We start from the raw sequence: 16631 nt of genomic DNA on the forward strand, positions 1-16631 counted from the left end.
ATCTCTTCAGGAGTCAAAACCCATGATCCTATACACTCAGTTCAGCTGTGCCATAGCAACAGCAGACACGCAGCCGCAGCACTGGACCCTCTCCCAAACTGCCCTGTTCTTTTTTTTTTTTTTAAAGATTTATTCATTTATTATATATAAGTACACTGTAGCTGTCTTCAGACACACCAGAAAAGGGCATCAGATCTCTTTACAGATGGTTGTGAGCCACCATGTAGTTGCTGGGAATTGAACTCAGAACCTCTGGAAGAGCAGTCGGTGCTCTTAACCGCTGAGCCTTCTCTCCAGCCCCAACTGCCCTGTTCTTATCAGAAAGATGCCCTGTCTGTCAGGCAGCCAGCTCCAAACCCAGACTTCACACTTTCTAACCCTCGAGCTCAGTGGTTCTCAGCCTTCCCGATGCTGCAACCCTTCAATACAGTTCCTCACATGGTGGCGATCTCCGGCCATGAAATTACCTTGTTGCTACATCACAACTATAATTGTGCTACTGTTACGAATCATAATGTAAACATCTGGTATGCAGGATAACTAAAATGTGACCCTGTGCAAGGGGTTGTAACCCAGAGGTTGAGAACCATTGCTCTAGTTGCTTCGCCAGCCAGTGTTCAATTGGCCAAGATATGGCTAACCTGGCCCTTCTTAAGGTTGCTTCACCATACTCTTCAAAGAGAAGAGAAAATATGACTCCCTTACTCACAACCAGGCTTCATGGCATACAAGGTCCATCTATATCTGTAATGATTCTGTTCCTAAGTGACAGGTCCAACTGCCACCCCCAGCTCTAGAATGTGTCTCCCAGGACACATACCACCTGCCTCTGCCCCTTCACGCCTGCTATTCTGTCACCCTGACACAAAGGACGAGGGACAGCAGAGCAGGTGCAAGCCTCCCTGTGCTCGCCTTCCTAGAGCACTGCTATATGCTCCTTCCCCCTGGTTCCCGTGGTGAAGGGCCGCCACCCTCTGTGAGCCACCCTCATCTGAGTAGATTCAGAAGTTTTAGAAAACTTTGAGTGCCTGGCCTTTGGCCTGGAAAGAGCCTACCTCCCTCCAGACACTGTCACTGACCTCCTCGGGAGGATCTGAAGGCCCCAGACTTGGGCAAAGGCATTTTCCTGGGGCCTCTCCTACCATAGGTACTTAAGGGAGACCAAGAAGAGGTCAAGGGGCATGCTCAGCACATTTGCCAGCCTAGCTGGACAGGATTCCTGCATAAACCTCTTCTCCGCTCACGCATCTCTGTCCTTAGGTGGTTTGCAGTTTGGAAATGAACTTGTTGGAAAGGCCTAGCAGAACCTCAGTCGACCGGGAGGTGACTGCGGTGCACGTGCCGCCTGGACTCGGGGTGGATATCTTCAGTGCCACAGCTGTTGGAACGGCACAAAGCACAAGAGCCTCTGAAATACGAGGAGCTCAGCCCATGGCAGCCTCTACTCCTGCTAGGACCACTGTGGAGAGGGCCCTACTTCCTCCTACTCCTCCCTCCTGCATTTTTAACGGGGAGCGGAGGGTCTTGTCTCCTCCCTGAGCCTCAGGCTTCTCCTGTACAAATGAAGCAACTTTCTTCCAGAGTTAAGATTTATGTGAACTGGAACTAAAAGCTAAGTCTAGTTACTATCCTAGTTCCAAAAGTGGGGTCAGGAAAGTGGGGAAATCAAGTCCTGGAAAAGGTGCCACGTAGGCACCAGGCTGACTGCCATGAGGTAAGGGCACACCTCTGCACGGTGGCTGGGCAAAAACCTGGGACAGGACAATGGGAAGATTTCTGAGAACCTCTGCTTTCCTCTGTTTTTCCTAGCATAGACATTTTCCTTCAAATACATCATGCATTTTTACCACATCCACACCTCAGTCTCTCCAGCTCATTCCCTTCCTTCACCCCAGACAGTCTTGTCTATGTTTCCATGTTGTGTATGTAGAATCCACATATAAGAACAATCTTATAACATGTGTCTCTCTGAATAGACTCACTCTGCTTACTTAATATGAAGACCTTTAGGGGTATTTTTTTTTTAAATAAACAAGAATTTCTGGTTTCTCTATTTACCATAAAGTCGCCTTTGAGGGCCTGCAGATAAAACTGTTAGCTTTAAGAGAAGATGGAATCAGGGCTGGGGATTTAGCTCAGTGGTAGAGCGCTTACCTAGGAAGCGCAAGGCCCTGGGTTCGGTCCCCAGCTCCGAAAAAAAGAACCAAAAAAAAAAAAAAAGAGAGAGAGAGAGAGAAGATGGAATCAAACTGCGGTGCTACAAAATTAAAGAGAACCAGGGAAGGGACTGAAGCACTGTGGCCACTGAGGACAGCCCTGACAATGCCCTGAGGCCAGAAGGCTCTCGCAAGTGTTGTTTCACAAACAATATTGTACTTAAGCTAAAAGGCACAGAAGAGGCTCCAAGACACCCGCCATCTCCTGTGTTCCAGTCTCACGAGCTGCCTCTGCCCATTCCCCCAACCAGGAGCTCGCAGATGACAGAATGACATACTTGGTGACTTTGAAAATCCTCAGCAGTCGGAGAGCCCGCAGCACACTGATTCCGAAGGAGGTTCCTGGCTTGATGGCAGCCCAGACTACTTCAAAGATACTCCCCACAATCACCTGAAAGAAACAGTACCAACACAGGGCACATCTGTATTTGGACACCTGAGCATGCATGGATGAAGCTGACACACACGCACGCATGTCCGAGCATGTGCACTGGCATGACCGCATCTCTCAGGAAATGCCCACCAACTCTCCAGTCGTACAAGCCACAGATGCAATGTTGTCTATCCTGCTGTTCTGGGCTCTTCTTCCTGGAGCACTCTAGTAGCCTGTGGAGAGGATCAGGTGACCAGGAACGAAGCTTGTGGCAGGCTTGGGCCATGAGGCTGGCCAACAGCCCCAAGGTAGAACCGGAATAACTAAGGCCATCATTAGAGATCGAGCCAGAGGCCTTTGAGTGTGTCACACTGGAACTCTTCCCTCACAGACATTGAAGCACAATGCATTTGTTGCCTTGAGACACTGAACCTAAGACCACTGCCTTCCAAGTAGGAAAGATCAGCATGGGTTTTAGAAACACAGTCGTATACCGTTGTAATGAAACCAAAAAGGAGTAAGTAGTAGTTTTGGAGCCAGAGAACAAGTTCTGAATGGCCTGTCAGTGAACATGACAAGTGCCCTGAACACTGAGAACCTTGCTCATTAGGACCTACAAAGACACAAGGAAAATCTCGTTGACAGCCAGAGGAGGTGTGTACCATGCTCCCCTGACAAGAAGTCTGGCCACAGTTGCTTGTAGCCGTGGGAACAGTAGAAAATGATTTCAATAAACTGTGAGGTATAATCTGCCTCTGGAGAGCGACAAGCCAAGTTCCTGGACTCTCGTTCTGCTTAGGCTAAACATAAAAGGCAAGGACAATCTAACAGAAGGGAGCCAGGACTTGCTGGTTCAGAAAATGCCCAGCCTGTAGAGATACCAAGTCATGCCAATGTTGAGACAGGGCATGGTCTAAAGACGATGACAAAAACAACACCGTAACTTCAATGGATCTGAAAAAGGGCAAAAGGCAGTTCTGACAGGGAATCAACATGTGACTCCTAGCTCAGTCCTGGCTAGTGTGTGACTTACAGGCCAGTTGTAAAGGAGCTACAAGGTTAGGGTAGACTTCTTACCTAGTCCTAGAGAGTAAGAGATCGGGGTGTACGACCAACTCTGACTAAGGAACTGAGGGACTGGGGTATAGTCCATGCTTGCGCCTAAGACGGTGAGTTCTCCAGGACGTTAAAGGATGCTAACCATAATGTATCTCAAGGAAACATGAGCAGAAGGCTTATTCTGTCGGACTTGATTTGTATCTAATGGGGTAAAAATCCAAGAAGGTCTATAATATATCCATAAAAATAGCCTTAAATGCCCAACATGCCCTTTTAAAAAGTGCAGGTAGAGGCATACCAGGTTGACTGAAAAGGACCAGGGCAATAGAAAATAAATTTGGTCCCTAGGGCTACAGAGAATGCTCAGCGGTCTAGAGCATGCACTGATCTTGCAGAGGACCCGAGCTTGCTTCTCAGTGCACACAGCGAATGGCTAATAACAATTCGTGAGTCCAGCTCTGGGGACATTTGACACCTCTAGCCTCCATAGGCACCTACACACACAAAATTAAAAATAAAATCTTTAAATAAATAAAAAAAATATATATACATATATATATATACACACACACACACACACACACACATATATATATATATATATATATATCTTTTGAGTCCCTATTGACAGAGCAGGCTGAGAAAACTGTCAAACATGCACCACTTCTCGTGGAAAGAGAAAGCTCTAGGGGCAGAACCCAGAGCCCCCTGGACGCCCAGGCTGCAAGCAGCTGAGACCACTGGCACTCGTTCACTTCTGTACCTGTGGCTCCTCTGTGCTTCCTACAAGCCCTTTTCTGAGTAGGAGTTGCCTGTGAAGGCCAACCTCTCCCACTGCTCCTGTACAGTAACCTGATGTAGAAGAGAACACTTGTCACAGTTTCACAAGTCTACAGACTGACGACCTCAAGAACTGCAACTTGAGAAGAGGAAAACTTGAAGCTATACTGAAGTTTCCCTCCATCTGGCCGAGTCCCTCTCCCTGTCCACACCCAGCATCCCAAGTCATTCCACATGGCTGCTGTGGACTTCCACAATACCTAGGCAGGTGCCAACAGGACCGATCCTATAGAATAGGTCCTCTGCTCGTGTTTCCTTGAGCTATATTACAGTTAACATCCGTTAGCATCCTGAAGGACTCACCGTCTGAGGAGTGAGCACATACCACAGTCTCTCAGTTCCTCAGAGCAGATTTAGCAGCACTCCCTAGGACTGGGTTGGAAGTAACCTTTGGGCTAAGCACATCCTGCATGCTCTGTTTTGCAGTCCTACCCTGAGTCTGCTCTCTACTCTCGGGGTGAGCGACAGCAACAGCAACAACTCTCCCTGAGACCTCTCTGACCCACACAGGTTAGGAAGAGACCAGGCCAGGCCTACCACATACTCTCCAAGATGGTGAGACGAGCACAGCATACTGTTCTTTCTAAGAACCACAGGGACAGGCGCCCAGGCCGGACTGCAGGGTGTAGGATGCTGGGCCACAGTTCCCTAGCTCACTGGGAAAACTGAGCTGCCAAGTGACAAGATCCTAGGCACAGAAGGAGCTACGGAACCTTGACTAATTGTCAGTCCATACATAGGATCAGGGAGGGAAGGGCATGGCCTTCGGGAAAGCAGCTGCCGACATTCTGACCACCAGGCAGAGCGAGGACAGGCCTCCCTCTACAGCTACTTCTTCCCAGTGTCTGTGCAGCCTCCTGGCACACCCTGGATCACAGAGCTCAGCCCACCGGAAATATGTAAGGGAGAAGGCTATGCACAGCTCAGACTCACCTGACAGGGGGCTCAGTGAGGTGTCTTACTCACCCCAAAGTCAAAGCAGTTGAAGGAAGACCGGAAGTAGCTTCTGGGCCCTAGACCGTACATCTTCAGGGACATCTCTGTGAGGAAGAGACCCAGGAAAACAAACTCTGCAAAGTCTAGAAGTCAGAGAACAGAAGGGTTAACTCAGACCCCTCTCACCTGGCCTCTAGCCAAGCCGGGCAGCATCACACCGCTGACCCCACCCCACTCCACTCCCACCCAGGGCTTGCTCTGTGCCCCCTGCTCTGGCCACAGCTCAGGGCGGGGATAAAGAACTAAAAGATCGGGAGGCACACCAGGCCCAGTCTGTGTGGGAACAAGTGCTCAATGGTGAGTGAGCTGCCTCTGGATACTTCAGAGGAGCCATAAGGCTAGGCACAGCCTGGTGGCTCTTCCACCTCCAGCTCCATGCTCCAGATCCCTACCTCCATAAGGGACAGCCTTCTGTAAGGACCCCAAGAGAACCATGTTTGATTTGAACCTTGCTTATGTGTTTGCCTCTACTAAATGGAAACCTCTCCACCAACCATCTAGCGTGAGCTCTAAAGGCACCAACAGTTTTTGTGACCTCTGATCAGGGCAGTAACTCAGAACCCAGAGCAGAGCCACACAAACCACAAAGTCGTGACAACGAATGAAAGACAACTTTCCAGGATCTCCATCAGCAGAAAGCCACTAGCCAACTGTCCCAGGGCCTGTGTCAAGGACATGGGGCTCCTGATGAAGCAGATGGTATAGAAGAGTGTATTCCTCCATGCCAGTGCGCCCTGAGATTTGCCCACACCCAGCGCTCTCGGTTTGCAGCAGTTGAGTTACTCATTCCATAGCATCACACAAACAGAGAGGAGAAATCCACTTTATAACCCAAGAGCAACTTAATCGAGTTAACACACCCTCTGGAACCTCTGAGAAAATTGTCAGATACCTGTATTTACATGGGCGCCAATAAGAAGGCCAAGAGCAGAGACAGGACCCTGCCCTGTCCGGCTTGACACCGTCCAAGTGATCAGCACCGGGTCTAAATATTGCTAGTCAGCAATTCTGAAATACAGGGGCAAAGCTGCACACACCAGTCTGAAGCAGCTCAGTGGGCAAAAGAGACACACCACAGAAGGACCCGACACTCCTGTCTAACGCCCAGAGTACCTCATACCCACAAGAACAACTCCTGTGCCACTGGCCTCCTCACAGAAACGGGCCATCTGCCACCTGTACACTAAAGTGAGGCTGTTCATGAACCAATCTTGATTTTCAGAAAAATAAGATGTTTTGACAAGAATTGTCAGGGGCTAAACTTTGAGAGAAAGAGGTCACCAATGTCCTTATAGTCTGTCAAGACGGCCACAGCCTTAGATGGCCACAGCGTCCCTCTGAGGCAAGAACGGGTTCCTTCCTTAAATCTTGTATTATCCATTCACCCGGCAGGCACCAGAGCTGCTGGGAGCTGGCCTGGGAGCCAGCAGTCATTGCTTTCACTAGGGAAGCAGAGAGTGAAGAGTAAATGTGTTTTCTACAGTCAGTGAGAAGGCTCTTATCACCAAGCCTGACAACCTGAACTTGGCCCCCAGGACCCATATTGTAAAAGGAGAAAATTAACTCCTACAAAAAAAGTTTGGTTTTTTGTTGCTGTTGTTTGTTTTTTCTAGTGAGAGGCCAGTAGCCATGGGAACAGAGTCGAATGCTATCTGTCTAATGAGTTAACTTCGGAAGGCTCAAGGGATGATGAGGCTCAACAGCTCCCCTGCATTTAGCTTTGGCTTCAAAGGCCCTGGCAGAGCTTTGGACCATCGGGGGTGGGCAGACAGACAGACAGAGCCCATCTGTGCTGCGGCAGAGCTCCAGTTAGTCTGCTCCAGGTACAGAATGCCTTCAGTCTCTGGGCAAGCCTACCGTACCTACTGGCTCAGTCTGGCCATCAAAGACAAAGCCTCAACACTAAGAAGAAACATTCAGATCAACCTCCTTCATTCATTTTCCCTCAGTGAGGCCAAGAGAGCCAGGAATTACAGAATACCTCTGAGAAGAGAAAGCACCAAGGGGCACGTCTCCTGGCAGGCCTATCTGTGGCCTAACCCAACATTGGGGCATTTCTAGCTTTATGCCCATACACATCACACATGCAAGCAGATAATATCCCACAACGTATACACATAGACTACTCAGACGGCAAACACTCTGCGGCTAAAGACTTTAGAGATAACACTGGCTCCCATGAGAGAAGCACAAGCCTGAGCAATTGAGAGAGCAGGAATCTGACCTTCCGTTACCACACAACCCCAGTGGGGGATGGAGACATGGGATGTGAGCCTAGAGAACCAACAGAAACAGTAAACTCAGTCCCAAGAAAAGTTCTCGGATACCAACCACCCCTGGACATGGGTCCTGGAGCCAGGGCCTGCCCTTGAGTGATGCACACTATCCCTGACCTTCTCCCGACAGGAGCACAAGTCAGGCTGGCAGTTGGTAACACCACTACTCTGTTAGCCTCTGCTGCCTCTACACCTTTTCCTATCAGGCAAAGAATTGATTTCAATATAGAACTTTAGGAAGCTACAGCCTAGAATCCTCTTCCCAAAATAATATGCACATGAATGCATGTGACTGGCTCCTGGGGGCTTCAGTGTCTATACCTGAGGGAGCCCTCAGGGGATGAGCAGCTTTCGTGGTCCACAGAATAAGGCCTATGGTTACACAAGGGTAGCTATCGGGGATAACACTGAGCCAGGAGAGGCCAGAATGGAGTCTTGATCCGTCAAAAAGGGCTCTTCTGAATGACTGAGAAAACTTTTGGCTAACAGAGCCCCTCTGGAGAAAGTGAACAGAAAACAAGCCCTGTTCCCTGTACCCACTGCAGATGAGAAGGGTGAGTGCAGCCAAGGCCTGCAGACACAGAAAGCAGCACGTTGACTGCAGAGCAATCTTCAGAGAGATGGGGTATCGTCCAGAGCATCCAGCACCAGGATCTCAGGCTACAGAGCAGTGAGTGGGAGGCCCTGGGGAAGGCTCTAGAGTACGTACACAGTGCAGTGGTAAGCCGCTGAGGCTGATTATAGTGTACCATGGCCACACACAACGTGTTCAGGGCCACCACGCACAGTACCACCCAGTAGAAGCTCTGTGCTTTCACCATACGACGGATAAGGAACCGGAACATCTTCTCCTTCCTCCGGAAGTACGATGAGCTCTCTGTCTTCCCACTCTTGAGGCTGGCACGAGCAAAGGGAGACCCTGCAGAACAAGTCTTGATGAGGGCTCAGGAACTGTGGACTACCTGGACAGCACCACCCACCTAGGAGCATCCCCTTCAAGTCCACGGCCACTCTGAGGACATCTTCCTGAGCACAGGCCACTGAGCCCCTTACCTCCATGGCTCCTGCCTGGATTCTAGCCCTTTCTCATTTCTCAGACCAGGGAGTCCAGGGCTACTGGGTACCACACTGGATGATCAACAATGTCTTTGGTCCCAAAAACCCTGACCAATTTCCAAAAGGACAGCTCTGACATGGGTACCCACTGCAGGTATTCCAAGATTTTACCCAAAGGTATAAACCCCACCATTAATACCATCTATGAAATGTAGCCTTGGTGCCCTGAAGTCTCCACCCTTCCCTTCTGCCTTGTCAACTAGGATCAGCAACCAGTAACCACCTGTTTCTTAAGCAGTCCTTCTGGATCGCAGCTAAATGCTTATGTGTACTGGCAGCTATTGACTTGTTCAGAGTGCACAACACTCAGGATCCAGAAAGGTCGCTGACCCTGCTATAATCTGATTCCTCTCTTGTAGGCAACCAAGTGGTCACTTTCTTCCGCCTCCAAACATTCACTATTTCTGCTCCACCTTGGCCTTTTCCAGGTCTCCTTATGGGTTTCTGAGTTGGGTGTTGGTTTCAATGTTACTTACACAATGTCCTTTTCTGACACTCCATCTAAAATACAGTCCTGGAATCACTCCCAACCATTACCAACAATCACTGTTTGCTACTGGGCCCTATTCACACAGATGGTTTCAATAAATGCTGACACAGCTAAGACTGGTCTGTGGGTACCTGGAGGTTCTGGGTGGGTGGGGTAGTTAAGGGCACAGCGTTACTACTTATCTTCTTCAAGTCTGTCCTAGTTCCTGCCCTGAGAGCCTAGATAGCAGATGTTTCTCAGAGTTCCTCTGACAACACACTGCGCCCCAGCTAGGAAGCCTCTGAATGTCTGGGCCTGGGGTCTCTCTGAATGGATGCAGAGTGTCTATTTTCCACATACCAGTGTGTACATGCCCAGGTTTTCAGTTTTCACTGAAAACGTTATCAGTCTAGAGAAATGGAAGCAAGTCCCTGAGCCTCTAGAGGAATGTCTTCATAGCCAGGACCCAGAAGAAGCCCATAAACCAGTGAGACTTCCACAGCCTTAACAGTGAAGGCCTGGTTCTGGATGACACCCCAACAATCACCCACCAAAGGCTGTGCTCACTCACAGCCCCCCCATGAGGCCAGCCTCAACCTCACATCTGCAGCATGTGGGTGGCTACTTCCACAAATCAGGGCTGAATCATACAAAGGTCAGTGCTGATAAGGGCTGTAAATGAGGCTCTGTTTTTCTCATCAGGGACTAGGGAAGGCCCAGCAGGCAGTACAGACAGGCAAAGACCTGTGCCAGGCAGAACGGAAGACATGTAGAACAATGCAGTGCCTCAGACTCTCCATACCTACGTACTCACACGGTTACATGGAAACCTCACAGTCATCCATGCACATTCAGCACACAGCTAGCCCCTGGCCAGGCTCACTCTGGCTGAAGAGCCAACCAGTTGCTCACATGTGCAACAGACACACGGCAGGAACATCTGTACATGCACAGGGCCACACTCAATACAAAGGACATGCAAACCACTGTGAGTGGGTCACTCAACAAAGTCTCAGGGTGACAGCAAGGTCACCATTCCATCCAAGAAAGAGGCAGCAGGACTCATGTATGAAGGCCTCACAACTGACCAGTCACACAACATACACAATGTGTGGCAAAGCCAAACTCCTCTCCCCACAATGCCCCTGAAGTCCCCAGCTCCTCTCTCTAAACACATACTCAAAGCATGAGAGGGCCCTCAGGGTAATCTGAAAGCTTTTTCTGTTCCTCAGCTCCAAAAGATAGAGCTGCAGATAGAGTGAACCCTGGAGTGCTTGGGCAGGAAGCATAGGCAATAAGGCCAACATCCCTCTAGGACAGTTTATGAACCTGGGTCTCTAGGCTGCATTTCTCAGCAAACAGCCAATGTGTGCTCATGTGAGGTCTCTGGTAAATGCATCATTCACACTGTAGGTTATGAAGGAAAAACCAGAGAGTCTGCGACTCTTTTTTATTTTTCTGTGTTTTCCAGGTATAGCTTAATGTCAGCATGTATGAACTATAATGATAGTATGTCTCTTAAGAAAAGCAAGGGCTGCTATCTTTGAGCTATAGGCATTGCGAAGTTAAAGTAACTCCCGAATGATAGCAGGCAGGGCCCAGTGAGCCAGTTGCCTCAACTGAGGGGAGCATTAGTGAAGAGACGGTCCTCACTGGCCCTCGTCGTGACTTATTCAACAACACGCAGACACGGATACATGAATGAATTATCTGTGCCAGGCTCTGGGGAAGGTATGAAAACAACAGCTAATCAAGATTCATACTGTCATTACTAAGCCCACTAAGAAGACAGACAGTCCCAAGCATTCTTCCAGCCAAGCTGCCCAGAATGTGGCATTGAAAGTTACATATCAATCTTCCAGTCCACACTGTTACCTGTAACCCAGAGGCCTTCAGACATCAAGGAGCACCAGGTGAGACCCCTACCATAATTTCCTGTCTGCCAGCCCCTCCGAGCAAACCCAGCAGTGGCAAGTTCCACCCTGTCCCCCTGCACTCCATTTCCCAGGCCACAGATCAGCCTGCATCCCTGGAGGCCTGCTGCCATCAGGGACTATGAGGCCTGTCAACTCCAGGGGCAATCAGATGGCTAAAGGCCAACATAAGAACACAATCAACCAAAGCCAGGGCAACATGGCACCACCGGAACCCAAGTATCCTACTACAGCAAGCCCTGGATATCCTAACACATCTGATTGCAAGAAAATGACCTTAAGTTCACTCTTAAGAAGATGATAGAGGCCTTCAAAGAGGAAACAAATAAATCCCTTAAAGAAATACAGGAAAATACAATCAAACAGGTGAAGGAAATGGGGGAAAAAAACTGATCAATATCTGAAAATGGAAATAAAAACAAAAAAGAAAATACAAACTGAGGGAATCTTAGATGTGGAAAACCTAGGCAAGAGAACAGGAACTACAGACAGAAGCATCACCAACAGAATACAAGAGATGAAAGAGAGAATCTCAGGCGTAGAAGATAAAATTGAAGAAATTGATACATCAGTCAATGAAAATGCTAAATCCAAAAAGTTTCTAACACAAAACATTCAGGAAATTTGGGACACTATGAAAAGGTCAAACCAAAGAACAATACAAAAAAATTAGAATAAGAATTCCTCTAAGAATAAGAGGAATAGAAGTAGGAAAAGAATCCCAACACATTGTCCAGAAACAATCTTCAACAAAATCATAGAAGAAATTTTCCCTAACCTAAAGAAATAAATGCCGGGCTGGAGAGATGGCTCAGTGGTTAGGAGCACTGACTGCTCTTCCAGAGGTCCTGAGTTCAATTCCCAGCAACCACATGGTAGCTCACAACCATCTGTAGTGGGGTCCAATGCCCTCTTCTGGTGTGTCTGAAGACAGCGACAATGTACTCACATACATAAAAATAAATAAATCTTTTAAAAAAAGAAAGAAAGGGGGCTGGGGATTTAGCTCAGTGGCAGAGCGCTTACCTAGGAAGCGCAAGGCCCTGGGTTCGGTCCCCAGCTCCGAAAAAAAGAACCAAAAAAAAAAAAGAAAGAAAGAAAGAAAGAAAGAAAGAAAGAAAGAAAGAAAGAAATGCCTACAAACATACAAAAAGCATACAGAACACCAAATAGACTAGACTGAAAAATAAAATTCTCCTACCACAATAATAATCAAAACACTAAATGTACAGAACAAAGAAAGAATATTAAAAGTTGCAAGGGATAAAGACCAAGTAACATATAATGGCAGATCTAATAGAATTATACCAGACTTCTCAACAGAGACTTTAAAAGCCAGAAGGGCAATATTTTACAGTCTCTAAAAGATCACAGATACAATCACCATATAGGAGAACAAGATATTGCGTGACAAAACCAAATTTAAGTAATATCTTTCCACTAATCCAGAGCTACAGAGGATATTAGAAGGAAAACTCCAACACAAGGAGGGTAATTACACCCAGACAACACAAGAAATAATTCCACACTAGGAAAAACCAAATGAAGAGAAACACACACACACACACACACACACACACACACACACACACACACACCCTAGCACCACCACCATCAAAATAACAGGAAATAACAATCATTGTTCATTAATATCTCAACATCAATGGTTTCAATTCCCCCAATAAAAGGCACAGGCTAGGGGTTGGGGATTTAGCTCAGTGGGGATTTAGCTAGGCAAGCGCAAGGTCCTGGGTTTGGTCCCCAGGTCCGAAAAAAAAAAGAAAAAAGAAAAGAAAAAAGAAAGAAAAGAAGAAAAGGCACAGGCTAACAGAGTGGATGTGCACACAGGCTCCATCATGCTACTGTATACCAGAAACACACCTCAGCAAAAAAGATAGACACTACCTCAAAGTAAAGGGCTGGAAAAGATTTGCCAAGCAAATGGACCCAAGAAACAAACTGATGTAGCCATTCTAATATCTAATAAAATATATTTTCAACCAAAAGAAATCAAAAGAAATGGGGAAGGGCACTTCATCCTCATCAAAGGAAAAATCCACCAAGATGATGTCTCAATTGTGAACATCTATGCCTTAAATGCAAGGGTACCCACATTCATAAAAGAAACTTTACTAAAGTTTAAATTACAATCAAGCCCCACACATTAATAGTGGGAGACTTCATCACCCCACTATCACCAATGGATGGGTCATCAAGACAGAAACTAAACAAAGAAATAATAAAATTAACTGACATTATGAATCAAACGGACCTAACAGATACCTAGAGAACATTTCTCCCAAACACAAAAGAATATACCTTCCTCATAGCACCTCATAGAACCTTCTCTGAAACTGACTGTATAGTCAGCCACAAAGCAAGCCTCAACAGATACAAGAATATTTAAATAACTCCTTGTTTCCTACCAGACCATCATGGATTAAAGCTGGACTCCAAAAACAACAGAACCAGCAGAAAGTCTACAAATTCATGGAAACAGAACAACTCTCTACTCAACAACCTCTGGGTCAGGGAAAAAGGCAGAGATATGAAAGACTTTCTAGAATTCAGTGAAAATGAAGACACAGCACACCAAACTTATGGGACACAATGAAGGCAGTGATTAAGAGGAAAATTTATAGCACTAAGTGCCTTCATAAAGAAATTGGAGAGTTCTCATGCTAACAATTTAAAATTATACTTGGAAACTCTAGGAATAAAAAAAAAACAAGCATACCCTAGAAAAGTAGATGGCAGAAAATAAACTCATGAAACCAAGAGCTGGGTCTTTGAAAAAAATCAACAAGATAAACTCTTAGCCAACCTAACTAAAAGGCAGGGAGACAGTATCAAAATTTTAAAAATCAGTAATGAAAAGGGAGACATAACAACAAATATTGAGCAAATTCAAAGAATCGTTAAGTCTTACTTTAAAGGCCTGTACTTCACAAAATCTGAAAATCTAAAAGAAATAGATGATTTTCTAGAGAGACACCACTTACCAAAGTTAAATCAAGATCAGGTAAACTATCTAAATAGTTCCATAACCCATAAGGAAACAGAAGCAGTCATTAAGAGTCTCCCAACCAAAAATAAAACAGGGCTGGATGGTTTTAGCGCAGAACTCTACCAGACTTTCAAAGCGCTAATGCCAATACTTCTCAAACTATTCCACAAACCAAAACAGAAGGAACACTGCCAAACTCATTGTATGAGGCCACAGTCACCCTGATACCTAATCTACACAAAGACTCAACAATAAAACAGAATTTCAAACCAATGTCCCTTATAAACATTGATGCAAAAATACTCAATAATATACTTGCAAACCGAACACATCAAAGACAACATCATCCACCATGATCAAGGGATGCAGGGATGATATATACACACACATATATATATAATCATCAACATAATCCACAATATAAACAAACTGAAAGAAAAAAAACCACATGATCATCTCATTAGATGCTGAAAAAGCCTTTGACAAAATCCAACTCCCCTTCATGTTAAAGGTCTTAGAGAGATCAGGGATATAAGGCACATACCTAAATACAATAAAGGCAACAGATAGCAAGTAAACAGCCAACATCAATTTAAATGGAGAGAAACTTGAAGCAATCCCACTAAAATCAGGGACAAGACAAGGCTGCCTACTCTCTCCCTATCTCTTTAATATAGTACTTGAAGTCCAGGCTAGAGCAATCAGACAACTAAAGGAGATGAAGGGGATAAAAATTGGAAAGAAAGAAGTCAAAGTATGACTATTTGCAGATGATATGATAGCATACATAAGTATACATAATAGTTGATCTTAGTTTAGTGCCTAAGCTAAGAGTGTTCTAGTAGAATTTTTGCCTGCAAATTTCATGATATCCTTTCTTTTAATAGCTGAGTAGTATTCCATTGTGTAGATGAATCTCATTTTTTCCTCCCTCCCACTCCCACTCTCACCGCAGTCCAGAAGCTGAGGACTGAACCCAGGGCCTTGGGCTTGCTAGGCAAATGCTCTACCACTGAACTAAATCCAGAACCCCGAATCACATTTTCTTTATCCATTCTTCAGTTGAAGGACATCAGGGTCATTTCCAGTTTCTGGCTATTACGATAAAGCTGATATGAGCATAGTTCATATAAAAAAAAATCCTACCAAAAGACTCCTACAACTAATCAACACCTTCAGCAAAGTGGCTGGATACAAAATTAACTTAAAAAAATCAGTATCCCTTTTTTATACAAATGATAAATGGGTTGAGAAACAATAGGGAAACAATAGCCTTCACAATAGTTACAAATAATATAAAAGATATTTGTTTAACTCTAACCAAGCAACTGAAAGACCTGTATGACAAGAACTTCAAGTCCCTGAAAAAAGAAGTTGAAGAAGACCTCACAAGATAGAAAGATCTCCCATGCTCATGGATCAGTAGGATTAACATACTGAAATGGACATCTTACCAAAAGCAACCTACAGATTCAATATAATTCCCATCAAAATTCCAAGGCAATTCATTACAGACCTTGAAAGAGCAATTCTCAACTTCATATGGAAAAAAAAGGCAGGATAGCTAACACGGGCCTGAACAATAAAAGAAACTCTGGAGGTATCACCATCCCTGGCGTTAAGTTGTACTCCAGAGCTACAGTAATAAAAACAGCATGGTATCGGTACAGAGACAGACCAATGGAATAGAATCAAAGACCCAAAAGTAAACCCACACACTGATGGACACTTGATTTTTTACAAAGAAGCCAAAGACCATACAATGGAAAAAAGAAAGCATCTTCAACAAATGGTGCTGGTCCAACTGGATGTCTGTATACAAAAGAATGCAAAGTAGTTCTATATCTATCACCGTGCACAAAATTCAAATCCAGGTGGGTCAACCACAACATAAAACTGACACTAAATCTAATAGAAGAGAAGTGGGGATAGCCTTGAACACATTGATACAGGAGACAACTTCCTGAACAGAATACCCTTAGCTTAGGCACTAAGATTAACAATTAAAAAATGGAATATCATGACACTGAAAAGCTGCTGTAAGGCAAAGACACCATCAATAGGACAAAATAGCAGTGTACAGAATGGAAAAAGCTCTTCACTAACTCTATATCTGACAGAGGGGTAGTACGCAAAATATATAAAGAACTTAAAAATTTAAGACACCAACAGCCCAAACAAGCCAATTAAAAAGTGGGGTACATATAGAGTTAAACAGAGAATCCTCAACAGAGAAAAACAGCCAAACAGAATGGCTGAGAAGCACTTAAAGAAATGTTCAACTTCTTTAGCCATCAGGGAAATGTAAAACAAAACAACCCTGAGATTCCACCTCACACCCATCA

At 45.6% G+C, this 16631-nt stretch overlaps 1 protein-coding gene across 13 annotated transcripts in view; it reads right to left on the reverse strand.

Annotated features, from left to right (window-relative positions):
* The window catches only part of Cacna1b (calcium voltage-gated channel subunit alpha1 B), a 165160-nt gene that overhangs the window by 99470 nt on the left and 49059 nt on the right, over positions 1-16631 (reverse strand). For all 13 annotated transcript variants that reach the window (XR_010064570.1, XM_063283169.1, XM_063283167.1 and 10 more), the window contains exons 11-13: positions 8470-8679; positions 5455-5567; positions 2495-2607 (exon numbers count right to left, since the gene is read on the reverse strand). Coding sequence is in view for 12 of the 13 variants with exons in the window: in XM_063283169.1 (XP_063139239.1) it covers positions 2495-2607; positions 5455-5567; positions 8470-8679 (436 nt within the window). In the remaining variant the exon portion in view is untranslated. The remainder of the gene's footprint in view (positions 1-2494; positions 2608-5454; positions 5568-8469; positions 8680-16631) is intronic.

The sequence above is a fragment of the Rattus norvegicus genome, chromosome 3 (genome assembly GCF_036323735.1).
Source record: "Rattus norvegicus strain BN/NHsdMcwi chromosome 3, GRCr8, whole genome shotgun sequence".
In the NCBI taxonomy this organism is placed as follows: domain Eukaryota; kingdom Metazoa; phylum Chordata; class Mammalia; order Rodentia; family Muridae; genus Rattus; species Rattus norvegicus.